This window comes from Apteryx mantelli, chromosome 7, assembly GCF_036417845.1.
Source record: "Apteryx mantelli isolate bAptMan1 chromosome 7, bAptMan1.hap1, whole genome shotgun sequence".
NCBI classification, from domain to species: Eukaryota; Metazoa; Chordata; class Aves; order Apterygiformes; family Apterygidae; genus Apteryx; species Apteryx mantelli.
In genome coordinates this window covers 27352887-27368190 of record NC_089984.1, presented here as the reverse complement: position 1 = coordinate 27368190, position 15304 = coordinate 27352887, and the positions used below count along the sequence as shown (strand labels likewise).

Genomic DNA, 15304 nt, shown 5'->3' with positions numbered 1-15304 from the left:
CACATTCTCATTACCTCGAGTAACAGCCAAGGCAGAGTAAGTCAGTAGCATTAGCAGTAAGCCTCAGAATCAAAGAACCATTTGCCACCAACTTAATTAGTTTCTTCTGTAAGAATTAAATTGTATTCTTCTCAAACAAGAATGTCTTTCTGAATTTTATTGCAGTCTGGTATTAATATTCAGATCCAGCAATCCCTCTTGGGCGAAGCAGAATGACTCCATTTATTTTACCACATGAAAACCCAATGCAGCCCCCAAGTGTCTATTTTTGATGGGAGAGGGGGAGGATGGCTAACTATTTCCAAATGAGTCAGAGAACAATATTGCAATATTATATTCTATCATAACATTAATGTTTAAGACAAACATAAAGGAAACATGTTAAAGTACAGCCTCTGGTGCAATGATTTGGCCTTTTGCTTTGCATCTTTAGTCATTTGAACAGTTGCCATTACACAAAAGGGTCACCTGCAGCGTGTCCCAAAGATTGCAGAAGGCCCCACAGGTCTGAAGGGGTTGTATTTCTCCTCTGTAAGCTGCCACACAATGCCATTATTTCTTCCTTGGCATGTGACCGGACATACTAAGTTTATTCTCTATACAAACAACAGGCCCTGCTACTACTCAGTGGCCCGCAAAAAATGATTTTTTTAGAATTTGCATCATATTGAACATAGGCATGAAAACTTCACATCTGAACTGTCTTTGCCAACCTTTCTGTAGCTTCTTCCATGATGTAAAGCTGATCTGCTGCACCTATCTGTAAGTCATTTCCCAAGTCTTCCCCATAAAGGGAACATGGGACAGCCAAGCATAGAAATTGCATCTAGCATATATTAGACCTCCTCCACATTGTTCTCACGATCTCTCATCAAATCTCCCTGCCCTTTGGTTTTAATAAATGGTCTTTCAGTTGTAAAATATATACAGAACAGGACTTAAGATGAAAACTGATGACTAATTACAGTTATCTGAGCTCCAGATAATCAAGTCTCCAACAGTGTCTCTTTCTAGAAAGCAGGAGATTCAAAGCCTCATTATACTCACATCACTGCCATATTAGTGACTGTTTTCATGCTATTATGGACAGACTAAAAGATGTCAAACATAACTGCTACTCCTTCTCAAATACAACTTCTACTCATTCAAGGGAAGAATTTGATCTAGGGTATCAAGGCATCAAGGTCCATTAGCAAAAGCAAGGACCCCTGAGTTCATCCAAGAATACAAAAGCAAATAAAAGCTCTGTGCCCCTGTAAAAGGCAAGATCAAAACTCAGTATTTTCAAGCTAACCAAAGAAAATAAAACGTTTGTAAGAAAAGAGAATAACTCTGTCTCATAGAATAAAGTTGTTAGAACAAAATACTATCATCAGCCCATTATTCAAGATGGTTTAGACCTAATTTTCGGGATGTATGGCATTGAGCCAGGGAAAATCTATCATTTAACGGTTGGCTGCCCACAGCATGCACAACCAAATTATACCAACGCTTCATTGCATTTGTTAAGTGCTAAGCACTGAAAAATATGTTGGAACACTTTTATTCAAGAACGTGAATTACAGGTTTAATACAAGACCCACAAAACAACAGCAAAACTGAAAATCAAGCCCGTGTGACATTAGGCAGACTGACTGGCAGACCTCCAGGAAATGGGTCAACACTTGCAGTCCATAAACACCTAAGCCTTCAGCTTATTGTTATCAGTCATTGCAAGTTTTGGTTGTGAGGAAAAAGAACAGCCCTAAGGAGTTACATTATAAGTTTCAAGATACAGATGCTGGATAGACTCATAAGCATTATCAATTTGTGCAGTACCACCTCCAGAAGTAAAATACAACATGAGCTCAGAACAGTTTCTCTCAAAGTAGGAGGATGAAAAACGGCCACCTTTGTCACTCCTAAACCTAACTTCTGCACAGATTTAGAAATGTTTGATATATAGGATAACTGAACACAGCCCCAGTACTTCAGTCATTGAACTATATTCCTTCTAATGTTTTCAGCTAATTTATCAAGTACAAGTTGTAGTCTGACATTAAGGCTGCTGCAATGAAAAACCTGGAAATAATTTAGGGACTGCCTCTCTATGAAAAGCAGGTACAACTGAGAAACCACTCAATAAATAATATGTTGCTGCTATCATAGTTTTACAATAAAGTTTGAATCGAATCTTGGACTAAATTCAGGAACTCAACAACTTGAAGACAAGCTATATATTCCCCAAAATTATAGTACTCCCTCTTTGAAAATAGAAAAATACTGTGAAAATTTACAAGTAAAGAGATAAATTATTTAATAAGTTAAAATTATATTTAAAATGTATCATTAAAAAGGACTATCCCTTATTTTGGATCTTTCTGTGCTCAGTATCTTATTAATAATTAAAAATCATGCCTTCTAAGAGTAGTTATTGTATTTTTGTCATTTTCCATTACACTTACTTTTTGCTTTTCCCTTTGCTTTTCCCTTTTTACTTTCAAAATGACTACCATATTTCACTGTTTTCAGCAAATGTAAAACTAAGATACTTATTTCAAACCTCTTCACGAAGGCCAGTATTTTCCAGAATCTTTGGGTCATATTGCATTGGGTCTGACATCTTCCTTTATGGCAACCTGAATTTTATGAATCATGAAAAACAATGACTATTTTCAAGAGGCTAAATGAAAACATAGTATGAAGCTTTGCTCCTCTAGAAGAAAGTGGGACACGGGAGCTATTTTGAAAGCAGCAGTTTTTAGAGTGATGGAAACATTCAGGAGGGAAGGGAGCTCAGGAGGCCCAACCTCATGCTCAAAGCAGGTTCAAAAGAAGGTTTTGTCCCATCACGTTTTGAAAACCTGTAAGGATGGAGACTGCACTGCCTCTCTGGACAACCTGCTCCAAAGCTTTATTATTCTCATAGTGAAAATTTTTCTTTCTCCCCCTTTGGAGCCTTCCCTGTTTCAGTTTATGACCCCTGGCTCTTGTTCTCCTGTCCTGCACCTCAGCAAAGAGCCTGGCTCCATCTGCCCAGGAGCCTCCTGGCAGGAACAAGGAGGCTGCTATTAGGTCCCCATGAAGCCATCTCCTCTCTACACTAAACAAGGCCAGTTTCTCAGGTGCCCCTCATCAGTCACGTGCTCCAGCCCTCTAGCCACCATCCAATTTCAGCAGTAATACATTGCTCAAGTCCTACCCAGCTACAAGCTTTGGCTGTGAAGAACAAAATTGTCGGTTAAATTTAATTGTCTATGCTGCGATTATGTAACGAAGGGAAAACTTCTAAATGGCCAGTTTTGTCTACTTGAGTTCCATAAACACTATTATATATTCATCATAACCGATGATTATTTCAGAGCATTACTTCAAGGCACGACCCAGGGTGCTTAACTTTTAACTGGGCATTTCCAGACCAAAGCATTTTGAAATTTCTGTCAGGTTTAGCTTTAATTCTGAACTTCCAGTGTTTTTAATATTTACATTCTTGTAAATATTTTTTATTTCCAAAATACTGGTATCTATTGTTACTCTGAACAGCATTTTCTTTGTATATGGATCTCACAAATAATATTTATCTGTAAGATTTGTAATTATTTATAGGCACACACCCCCCAAAAGTAAAAGTTAATAAAATAATAAGTGATAACCAAATAAATAATAAATCTTCACGAAGATGCAGAGTTGTTTCATATTATAGTTGAAAATGTATGAATGTATCTAGGCCAGACTGATTCAGACTAAATTACATTAGAGCGCCTGTGTCAAATGTTTCCTATTGACCTGTTGTTGCCGACTGTCCAGAGCCAGCCAAGAGGAGACGTAAGGCACAAGAACTTAAGTGGAATTTAGACTAGTTGACTCAGGCTTTTCATGTCCACTGAAGTCTGTATTGTTAAGAGCTTTAAATAGGATATATGACAGTTTCTGAGATACCTATTTAATTGGACAGTTTAAGGGGGTTTTCATCATGTTAAAGTGATTACACTGATCACACAATCTGTCTTTATAATTAAGCAAATGTGAAAATACAAAGCTTACAGCCCTCATTTTGAAGAACTGGACACCTGGGGAAAAGAACGGAGAGCACAGCAATTGTAAAGTGTCTTCGACTGAACAATACCAAACTTTTGCTTATTATTACCTTAATCTTGTCAAATAAGACTCTAATGAAAGGCCAAAAGACATTTTCAGAATGTTATTCAATCATTTGTTTGCAAAAAAATCATGTGCTTGCAAGCTATTAGCATATTTAAAGATACAGTGTTAAGCTTTCAGCAGCAATACATAAAAGATGCAATTAAGTTTACACTCAGTTTTATTTTAAATATGGCAGATTTTAATTTTTTTTGATTCCTATCATTGTGCTGAATGTTTAACCCATTAATTTTCTGAGGGTTCCATGGATAGCATTGACCCAAGTACTGTATTATTTTATTTGTTCTAGCTTTTATTTCATGGATGGAATACATATTACCGTGAATTTCTTGTTGAAGTTATTTAAAGTTGTCTTCCTTTGACATGAATATTGAGATACTTTGCTTGCAGTAAATGATGGTACTTCTGATTCAGATGTATCCAAAGCAGGAAACTGATCTTGCTGTTCCTAGCAAAAAAAAAGGGGGGGGAGGGGGAGGGGGAGGAGGTAAAATGGTGTTGCATCTATTAAGTAGTTTAAAATACCAAAAATACATTCCTTGAGCCCAAAATATGTTCCTTTAAATGTAATAAGAGAATAATAATGCCCTTACTATCTTCCTAGGAAAATCAATTGATTTCCTATTAGCTCCACTGACAAAATTGGTTTATCTGGTGACTACCAGGATTATTCATTTTGTGCAGAAAGTTATTGCAGAAAGATTTCAGTGGCATTGTTATTTAAAAACAGGGGGGCTTTAAATGGAAAATATTGCTTTTGTTGCTATTACAGTAGGACTCCAAAACTATAAAGCCGTAAAAGTGGATAAAGTTGAAAGAACACAGACAGGGTTTTTTTGTTTTTTTTTTTAACCAGAAAACACTAGCTGATTCAACAGAAAATCAGGGATGTTAGATGGAAAAAAAAAAATAGTGGTGCTCCCATAACTGACTTTTTCATCTGTAGCTGAATTTAGTGCTGGAGAAAAAATGTTTATATGATTCTAAAATAAACTTTTCCTCTCTTGTCTTCTAGGCAAAACAAAAGAAAACATTTTTGGCCTTGATTGAATTGATTCAGCCAAAAGCAAATGTTCTATTTCGGGGTCATTATGAAGCAAAGGGAACATCACAAACAGTCATAAAATCCTTTCATCCAGCCACCTGTGCTCACCTGACGATGTCGTCTCTCACTCAGTTCCTTTTGTAGATGATGATCCACTTCACACATTACTTTTAAATGTTCACTGGAGCAAGGAAAAGGAGCTAGGTGCCTAATCTTAAATGAGAGCGTCCTAAGCACCAGGCCACATATGTGATCGCTCTCTTTTCTTCTCATTTTGTTCCATGCAAAAGGCACCAGTCTGACAAGAAAGTCTGAGGGCAACCTCCGAGCCCAGGAGTCTCTCCAGCCTAGTGAGGAGGGAATCTCCTAAAAGGTGGGATATGTCGATTCGTATCCCCCAGAGCAGAAGGGAGTCCCGAGTCCACGAGTCCTCAACATGTCAGTGTCCTGACCAGTGAGCAACTGGGAACAGAGGAGCTGGCACCAGCTTTTCTACTGCCTTATACATCCAGCCCTTTAATTCCTTTGCTTTCATTGAAAGTGCCCAAATCTGAAATACTTTGGAAACACCCACAGTGTTCTCAGCATTTCTGTGTATTTTTTCCCATTTATCACTTTGCCTGAAAACATTTGGCAAATCTGTCAAAAACATATTACATTGCACTATCCAAAAGCCACAGGCAAATGGTTCAACAAAAAAATCACACAGATATGCTGAGAAAATTTTCATCCCAACAACGGAATAATGGCCCCTTTCTCAAAATAAATGCAGGCATAAAGATAGCAACTATGCTAGGCAAACCTGTAAGAGTGTGTGTGTGTGAGAGAGAGACAGATGCATACACATATCACATATAATTTCATACTAAATTGCCTTTGTATTTGATTCAGAATAGTTACATGATAGTATTCACAAAAAAATAAAGGCATTTGCTTACACAGCTGAAAGAGCAGAGAATTATATGGCAGTTTGCATAGTATATGCTAAAAGGAAGGAAGTTATTTTATGCCTAAATCCACTCTTGGGAATAACCAAAATAGGTTTCAGTCAGGATCAACAGCACTACTCATCCACTCTTGCACACATTCATGTATTATACTTTAAAATTGATTTTAAATCATATAAACTATGATTGATTATAGCTAATATACTGCTTGCAATGATAGTGCCAGCTGAGAAGACTGTGAACAAACACAGTGTTACTGAACAGAATACACAATAAGCTATTATCTTCATTAGAACATAGACACGCTATCCAGGAACAAAAGCCCCATGCATAGCATTATCTGGCATCAGCCTAATGAGAGCAAAATTAATGCAGAAACTCAACATACTTAGGAGGGTGATAGACTGGCGCATAAACATCCCATTTCACCTTAGCAAAATTATTTGAGCATTTTTCCTCATTCAGCATCCACATGGTTATGCTTTTAATTAGCAGGACTTGGTTATACAAATAACAGAACAAAATTGGGCTAGAAATCAATAGCAAAAATGTATTGCAACTCTAATTGCTACAGTCTGATTTGTAGGGAATATTACAGTGTCTGCATGAGAACTACAGAAATGATCTTTTCCTATCATCAGTGAAACACAAGAGCAGAATTTATATTGCTTTTTGGTGGGAAGAGCAGATGGGAGAATATAATTTGTACAGATTATGGGACAAAACAAAGTTCTGTCCAGTGGCAATTAGTGTAATACAAGCAATCCTGCAAAACTCGCACAACCTCAGAACAATTTATAGTATTGGGAGGAAACAACTACAAACATGAGCAAAATGTAAGCATTTAAATCCCTCTTTTGCAGACATCTCCATTGCATTAAAACCAAATTATGGCAAACTACACAGGGACTGGCATGAAAATATCCAAAAGTGCAGGCTGCTTGCTTGCTTCTGATAAAACCCATGCCTTAATTCTGTAGAGTTGCTACAGAAAACCTGCAAAATGGCTCTATTTGGTATTGTATGAATGGTATTGTATGAATGTGACAAAGTTCTAGTCTCTGAAGTGTTCAATTTAATACTTCTCTTATTGGCCCATTTTCTTCTTTCCCTATTGGTAGCATTTTTACCCTGCTTTTGTGCTGCAGGAACAACGTGCCGAGCAGCGACTGTCACTCGCGTTCCCTTGCAATGACATTTTCAGCACGGCATAAGCAGGAGAAGCAGCCTGCATCATTAACACCAGTTTTTACAGGAGAGGTGCTCAGGTGCAGAATCAATCCTGTAAGCGCCTGCTTTGCTCTTTGTCAAAATATTTCTTTGACTACACAAACAAAGCAGCATAACGGCACAGGGAAACAAGGCAGAAAGGGCGAGCGCAGCAGCAGTGAATGAGGCGCCGAGGTAGATACTAGGGACGGTGTCAGGCCACATTATTCAACAGCCAGCAGCTTTGTAAAGTCCAGACAGCATTGATCAAATAATAAAGTCTGCTGATAGCCAGCGTTTTATGAACAGAGGATGGCTAGATTATAAGTTTCATTTTATTTTCTGGGGAACTCTAACTGTCTGTATGAAAGATTTCTTCCATTAGTTAAAGCCTCCCTCTTTCATGAGGCAATAGAGTGAGACACTCAGGAAAATGTTAAATACGAGCTGCCTGTCGCATGCTGCCGCAGGGGCTCAGGAGGAGGGGGATTTCCTTCTCCCAGCGCGGAAAGGAAGGCTCGCAAGGCTGGCGAGGAGGCCAACCCGCCTCCGGCCCCTCGCCCCTCGTCCCACCCCTCCGCAAGCTTCCCCGCTGCCTCTTTCTCCCCCAGCCAGGAGGCGGCCGGGCCGGCCGACGCGCGGGGGGCCCCGGCATTCGCGTGCACATTCGTGCGACGCCTGCGTCCCCCGAAAACCCACCTGCTGGCGGCAGCGCAGGTGCTTCTCTGCCCGGAGGTGTCAGCGGGACAAAGGCGTTTGCAAAGCAGAGAAATATTTGGATTTCCCTTTAAAGCTGCTGTTTGGCCACCACCCCTGCGTAGCCTATGGAGTTAAGTGATGGCTATTAACTATAAAAGTCAACTGTTGCTGAATGAATCTCTAAGAATTCAGACCAGCTTAGGCCTGCTCACCCAACCTTTTATACTATATAAATCATTTTAACATCAGAGCATCTTGCAGAGCGTTCTGTACTTTAACGACAGTTTTAATTAGTATATTACCTAATGGTCTGTAACTCTGACTTATTCCCCTTGTTTTGCACTGTGAAGGACATTTCTTTTCAGCAACGCACTAAAACAAATGTCCTGAAGGAAGCACAAGCTTCCAGACTACTGTGAGACCTGAAAGATGAAATCTTGTCGCTATTGAAATTAACGGGAATTTTGTCACTAACCCACTGTAGATGGGATTTCACACACGACATTCACCCACTGCCATCCTTTCTTTTTACCCCCAAACCTTTATGATATAGCCTGAGTTCAAGTTTTGTTAATTCACTTTCATTTCACAAAACTGACGTAACGGACCAAATTTGTCTTCAGTGAAACGCCAATTAATTCACCTTATTTACAAGTCTGGCCCAATACTTAAAAGGAAAGTTACCCTTTATTCCAGTCCTTCCTCATTTCTCCAGGCAAAAAAAAATCCTGACGACATAGCAATAATAAAACTATTTTAAATTTGCTGAATTTCTAGAATCCTTTTACTTCCTTCCTTGTTTGCATTACAAAAATGTTTATTACTTGGAGACCACTATGTAATTAAGACTAGTCTTAACTATAAGTTTTAAAGTTAACAGTACTGCTATCGCTGGCTTGCGTGCTGTGCTCTACAATTGTTAGCATGAAGTCTCTATGCCTCAACAAATATAGAAGCTCTTGCTTACAGAGCCAGCCTTGAAGTATAGTAATGATCCCATGACAGTGCTGCTAGCTTTTTTCAGAAATTTCTGCTCTAGCATTATTCCAAAAAGACCTACTTTTTATATATAAAAGAAAACTAAGGCAGTTCAATTTTCAGGGGCCTTCTCACTGATGGAAAAAAAAAGAAAAAAAAAGAAAAAGTAAGCTTCAGCATAGTTGGAGACATTTTGGAGAGAGACAAAGGTATTTCTTGCTTTGAAAAGAAAAATCGGTCTAAGAAAAGATACTTTCTGAGACATCTGAAGCCACAGGTTTTTCAGCACTGCTGAAATTAAGTGGAAGTTGCATAATGGGTGATTTGGTTCACTTTCTAATCCTGGTGCAAAGCAGCATAGTTTATCGGGGTTTATAGATTTCCACACCTGTTTGGGATTTGTTTCTTGTTTAGAGAAATTTTTTGCAATCACAGGATTTATATTTTTATGACCTGTTTGTCTATAAGATTATATAATATAGCAGTCACAAGGTTTTTAGTTTTATTTCTCTTTTGCTTTCATTTCTTTAGCATATTCTTCTTTCAGCAGGTTCACTGGAAATATTGCAAAAATACTGCAGAAATATTTCCCTGGAAGTACTGCAAATATAAACACACATTCTGTCACAGAATTATGCTGAGTCTGGGAGCGACAGCTCCATCTGGTGTATTCATTGCTTTTTAAATTGTTATTAAACAGCAATTTTTGTGTGTAAAATCTGGGAAAACAGTTTCTGGCAATGAAAGATGACTGAAAAATGAATCAGAAGCAATAGCTTTTATTGCTGAATCAGTCTTCATATTCTAAAAATCCAGGTGATGAAGAAGAGGAAGAAAACAGTGCGACATTGCTGTTTAATTTTCAGGCATGCTCTACCTAACAGGGAGATATACAGCGCAAATCCTGCTGCGGTCCCGGTGTTCACGGGTTTCCCAGATCCCGTTTGGCAGCGGCAGCATCGTTCACCCAGAGCCTGGTCCAGGCCCCCGAGGCCAGGAGGAGCCCTGCACGTCGCTGCGGAGGGCTTTAGATCAGACCTGCAATTCTCCTGACATACGAATCAACGTCTTCACCAGGCCACGTTACATCCACCATGGTGAGACTCGGGCGCACACAGCCCAGGGAAACACATTAATCCCACCGCAGCCTGGGATCTATTTCCTGGCCCAGAGGGACACGCTGTAGACACACCGTGCCCAGCGCGTGCAGGTATCACCACCGCACAGTCGTTATTTACACCCTGTAAATACACCTGTCTGCACTGGGTGCATTGCATACCACCGTTTCACTACAATACTCCAACCTGAGAAACTAGTGCACAATTTTGTCAGATGTAGACCAGAGGGCATCCATGGCTTGGAGGTCAAACCCTGTGCACGGAATAACCAGCCTGCTGTGAGACAGCGCAAAACGATAATAACCTTCAGTTCTTTCCGCCGTCCTGCTTGCTGGTGCCAAGTTTGTAAGTGTCTGGCCCCAGACTGCAGCGGCCTGCGCTTCACAGGTTCTTCAAGGGCCAACTAGTCAGCTGGTCGCTCTGAACAGCGAAGATTTTAACATTTTTGTATTGTTTTGAAGAGACAAAGTGTTCTGCCAGGAGCTTAACTAAAACGCATCCCTCTCAGTGGTATATTTACCATGGCATTTAAGCATTTGTGGAAATACCACAAATACCACAACAAAAGCAAATATTTCATTGAGGGATCTTTTCCCTTTAATGGCACCAATCTTGCATAAACGACAGATATTATGCAGTTTGTAACTTGCATCAGCATGATGACTTATATTGGCAGACACCAACATAGCCTATTAGAAAAGGTTTGGAAGGTATCCTTCTTAATTTATTAAAACTGTGTGAATTACTAATGTAAGCTTCAGAAAAATGTGCTTAAATCAAAAACTGATTCACAACATAATTATATATAAATATGTATATATTTGGGGGGGTAGAAAAAAAAATCACAGTCATTCATTTTGAATGACATTGCATGCACATTGAAGTATCTGACTTACCATCAGTCGATATTTCATTTCTGAATCAACTGGTCTCCCAGCTTCCATGCAGGCTGTGAACCAGGAAATATCCAGTAGTTCAAACCTGGAGCTGTCCCCCACCGCCTGCCCTCGCAGCCAGTCCAGCACCTCCGGGTAGGAATTGTTCTCTGCCACAATGTGAGTGACAGAGTCACTGTCAGGAAATACACAAAAATAAGCTTTCTTTTTGTCTGAACCCAACTGTAGACAACTATATAGCTGCTATTACCATATTTAAATACCATTCACTTCCTGAAAATTGTAGTACGTGTCGTATGTAAGGATGTGGGAAGCAGGTTGCGTTTTCATATCACAATATAGCTCTTCCATTCAGCGAATCTACTTTAAGAAAAAAATTTAGCCTGACACCATCTGTAAGTGCAGCATTTTCTTTCTTTCGGCATTACTTAACTTCTGTAGGACACTATGCTATTACACATCTTTTTGCAGCCTTGAAAATATTTAGCTTGTACAAGCAGTAGCAGAACGAAGAGGCTGTTTCATGGTACCTGACAGACTCCCTCCCCCCTCAAAATTCCTGATCAATGAATGAAAGCTTTACAGTGTCAGCAAGTCTGTTAACAATAATCCTCTAAAGCTCTACAGCTAATATTTTTTGTAAATTTAGATCTTCTGTGCTTATATTAAGCTCTTTATATATGGCATTGGCAAATGTTCGTGATCTAAATCTTATGAATTATGCACTCCTTCTAAAAACCTCTTCCTTGCTATTAAGAACCAGTCTTAGAAAACTGATATCCTAGTTTAGTTGACACAAAATTTACAGATTAGTTTGAGTTATTGTTCAATAGATTATATGGTAGTTACGTGTACATTGCTTAAAAATATGGCAGCACAACAGTTACTATACTAAAGTCAGTTTGATATATTAGAATAACATGGGAAAGAATCACCTGATACTTCATTTTTATAAAGAATTACTGTTTTGCATCTTCTCCAGGTAAAGAATAGACAGGGACAAGGTTTATGTTTCAAGAAACTATGTATGTGCTTGGCATGGTCTGTAAATTTCCTGTCCTGTTGATATTCCTCAGGAAGTTCAGAAAACTACCAACACAGTAGGAAATTTTAAGTGCGAACTTCCTAGCGTGTCTCCCCTGTCAGTGTTGTAGAGTCACCCACAAAACCGATAACTAATTAAGGGGGAAACTAAGGATCCCGTTTAAACAGACAGTAGAACAAGTTGACCCCCAAACAGATTTGCTAAGGAACTGTGTTTCATGGTTGATGGGCTTTGGGATCTAAGCAGAAGCAACCTCCAGCTGATGGTACTCCAGCATTTGGAGCACGGCTCTCACCCATGTGGAGTCTCTAGAACATAATAAAGTGCAAAGTTGTTCTCACACGCCTACCCGGTTCTCCTTTACCTGTGTCTGCTGCATTTCCATCTTTACCTAACTGCTGATTTTCATGCTGATTTTCAACGTGTAGGACCTCAATATCCCTGAAATCTATGTCAAAATTAACTGAGATCAGCCACCATATTCCTAAACTTACTGGGGAAAACACACATACATCCAGTGTGATTATTTTACCTTGTTTTTAATAGAAATACAGCCCAGATTTTGAACATGAATTGTCCTGATGGCAACAGCACCCATTTCCAAGCCACCGCATCCTCCCACCAGCCCGCAGTGGCAACAGCACTGTCTGATCCTGATGGACAGCACAGGTCGCTTTGCAGCCCTTCCCTAACACCAGACAACGTGAAGCGGCCAGCTAGAAGGCAGGGCACCACTGGTGAAGATGTCTGGCTAATATGGACTTTAAGAAAACCTGTGCTAACTGTTGGAGGAGACGGATCATGCACAACCTTTCAAAGCAAACTGCATTCTAGGAGACCAGCAAACCCCCTGGACCTATCCCTGTGGCCCTGATTCACACCTACAGTCAGTGATTTCATTAAATCGCCTAATTACAAAAGCAAATGCTGTAGGGTCATCCCCTAGAAAACTGTTGTAACATAGCCCTCCAAAGCATTCAATTTACTATATCTTGGAAAGTTGAAAAAAATGCATTGAATGTGCTATATTTTAGAAATAAGAAAAATGTCACAGTATACCACAGTCTTTTTATAGTGTTCAACTTGTAGAGAGAGACCATTGAAAAAAATGGCCATTTTGTTATAATCTAAAACATGACAAACCTAGGTTAGGTCAGTCTCCATGAAATATTATTATTTTTATTATTATTTAACCCTGCTAGGTTCTACTTTAATTAAACTGTCACATCTTCACTTGACTAAAAAAAAAATTCAGTTAGACACATAGAACTTCTGCTTCCTGTGGTTTATTTTACTTTATATAAATTATTCATATTTAATGTATTTGTACCAAGCTGCAGATCTGGGAACTTTGCCATCGCTATGCTCGCAGCAGCAGTTTAGTTGCTGTGCACCAGTTTCCTCTGGTACCTGTACAGCTGTGCCTTTTTCTTGGCACAGAATGTAACAAATTTAGCGTTTCCTCTGGCATTCTCAAAAACAAAAATTAACAGTTAAATAGTTCTGTTTTATCCAGTAGCAGCTGAGCTGAAATTAAACATACACCTGTCTGGCTTGCATACAACTTATAGAAAGCCTGAAATAGCAGCAATAAATGCCTCTGTCAAAGCAGCCCAGATGAACCCTACACTCACTCCTTAATGGACTGTTAATGTAGGATTCAGCACAGCCCCATCCATTTTTTTCTAAGAATTCAATTAGTTTTGTATTAGACTCTAATTGCCTACTTCTATACAATACCTACTTGAATCTTGATATACAAATTATTTCTACCTATGAACTTTCTTCTTCCTTCCTCAGCCTTTCAAAGTTGATGGGATTGAAAAATCTGTGGAAAATGAGCATTTACAAGGAAGACCCAGTGATATATATATGCATACAGATATAGAGAAGTGATCAATATTTGGGTTTCTTCCAACTTTTCAGAAAACCTATTGAACACTATACAATGATATAACTTGCACTCATGAAGAGCACTAATTGGAGGAAGCCCTGCTTCAAACCGTGTTGATGTTACCCAAGCACCACCAAATAAATCTGCAGCTGGAGTACACCTTCATCCTGAAATGCAACATCTGTGGTATTTCATTCCTTGGCCTTTTGTGCAGTGCTTTTCTGTATGAGCAAAGTATGACAGTAATTCTTTATTTAAAAAGTCACTACTTTGAAACTCACCGAATTGTATAATTCAAAGAAAGACTATTAGAATGCCATAAATGTTGTAGAGAAACATATCCCTGTCAGCCCATCACATTTTCCATGCCAGTATATTTAATTTTTTCGTTTCAGGAATTGGCCATTAAATTTAGATCAATTCCAACCCGACTTCAATGGGGAAATAAACAATGACTGATTTACATCGGCTAACGACATGATTCATTGATGCCAGTGAGACTACACAAACGCACAGAAACAAATTCTGTGAGAAACATTTGCAGGTTCAGACCTTACATTTGCTTGATTTTCCATGTGAGAAGTAGCACACTGAGAAGTGCAAACACATTAAAATTGACAGACTAAGATAAATTAGAAATATAGATTTCAAAGGTAAAAAATTAGCATTTTTGCTAATGTCTGTGTTATGCCTGATCTCCGTTTTCTTCCCAGAAGATAACAGGGATGAGCCGCACTTTAAGAACACATGCTGAAATCCTGAAACATCAATATAGTTGGAAGAGCAAAGCATAAACACCAAAGACACAAAAACTTCCACTGCAATCACTTGTATGATTGTATTTGTTAAGTTAGAATGTTTCAAGCATTATGACTATATTTTATTTCTACGTATACAAGGGTTTTCCTACCTTAGCTCACTTTCTACTCTGAAACCTTTCCTTCTTGCCAGCTCCATCAGAAATGTCCTTCTGGTCATCCCCATCTTCCTCTGCATAATAAAAATGACAAATTTATTGAACTTGATTTCATAGCTGCAGGGAGGGTTTGGGGAATGCAATCCTTTCTGCCTCTTCCTCTGGGAGAACACAGCTGGAGCTCTGATCCTATCCATGATGCAAGGTAGAAGTACTTTAACTTGGGTAAAAGGGAGCTCACATGCTTTCTGCCAGGCAACAGCTGTATTTAATGTCACCACCCATTGAAGTCATTTTCCTCTGTCTCTCTTCTGAAATCAAAACCAGATGCTACATGAGCAGAAACATCACTTGCTTTCTACCAGCTAGCACTCCTTGCACATAGCACCCCTTGCACAGAACTACTCCAGACAGGTG

General features: G+C 39.1%; 1 protein-coding gene across 1 annotated transcript in view; it reads right to left on the bottom strand.

Annotated features, from left to right (window-relative positions):
* The window catches only part of DNTT (DNA nucleotidylexotransferase), a 96840-nt gene extending 81756 nt beyond the window's left edge, over positions 1-15084 (bottom strand). Inside the window, exons 1-3 of the mRNA XM_067299533.1 lie at positions 14882-15084; positions 11033-11207; positions 4460-4588 (exon numbers count right to left, since the gene is read on the bottom strand). Coding sequence (XP_067155634.1) covers positions 4460-4588; positions 11033-11207; positions 14882-15084 — 507 coding nt within the window. The remainder of the gene's footprint in view (positions 1-4459; positions 4589-11032; positions 11208-14881) is intronic.
* Positions 15085-15304: the final 220 nt, after the last annotated feature.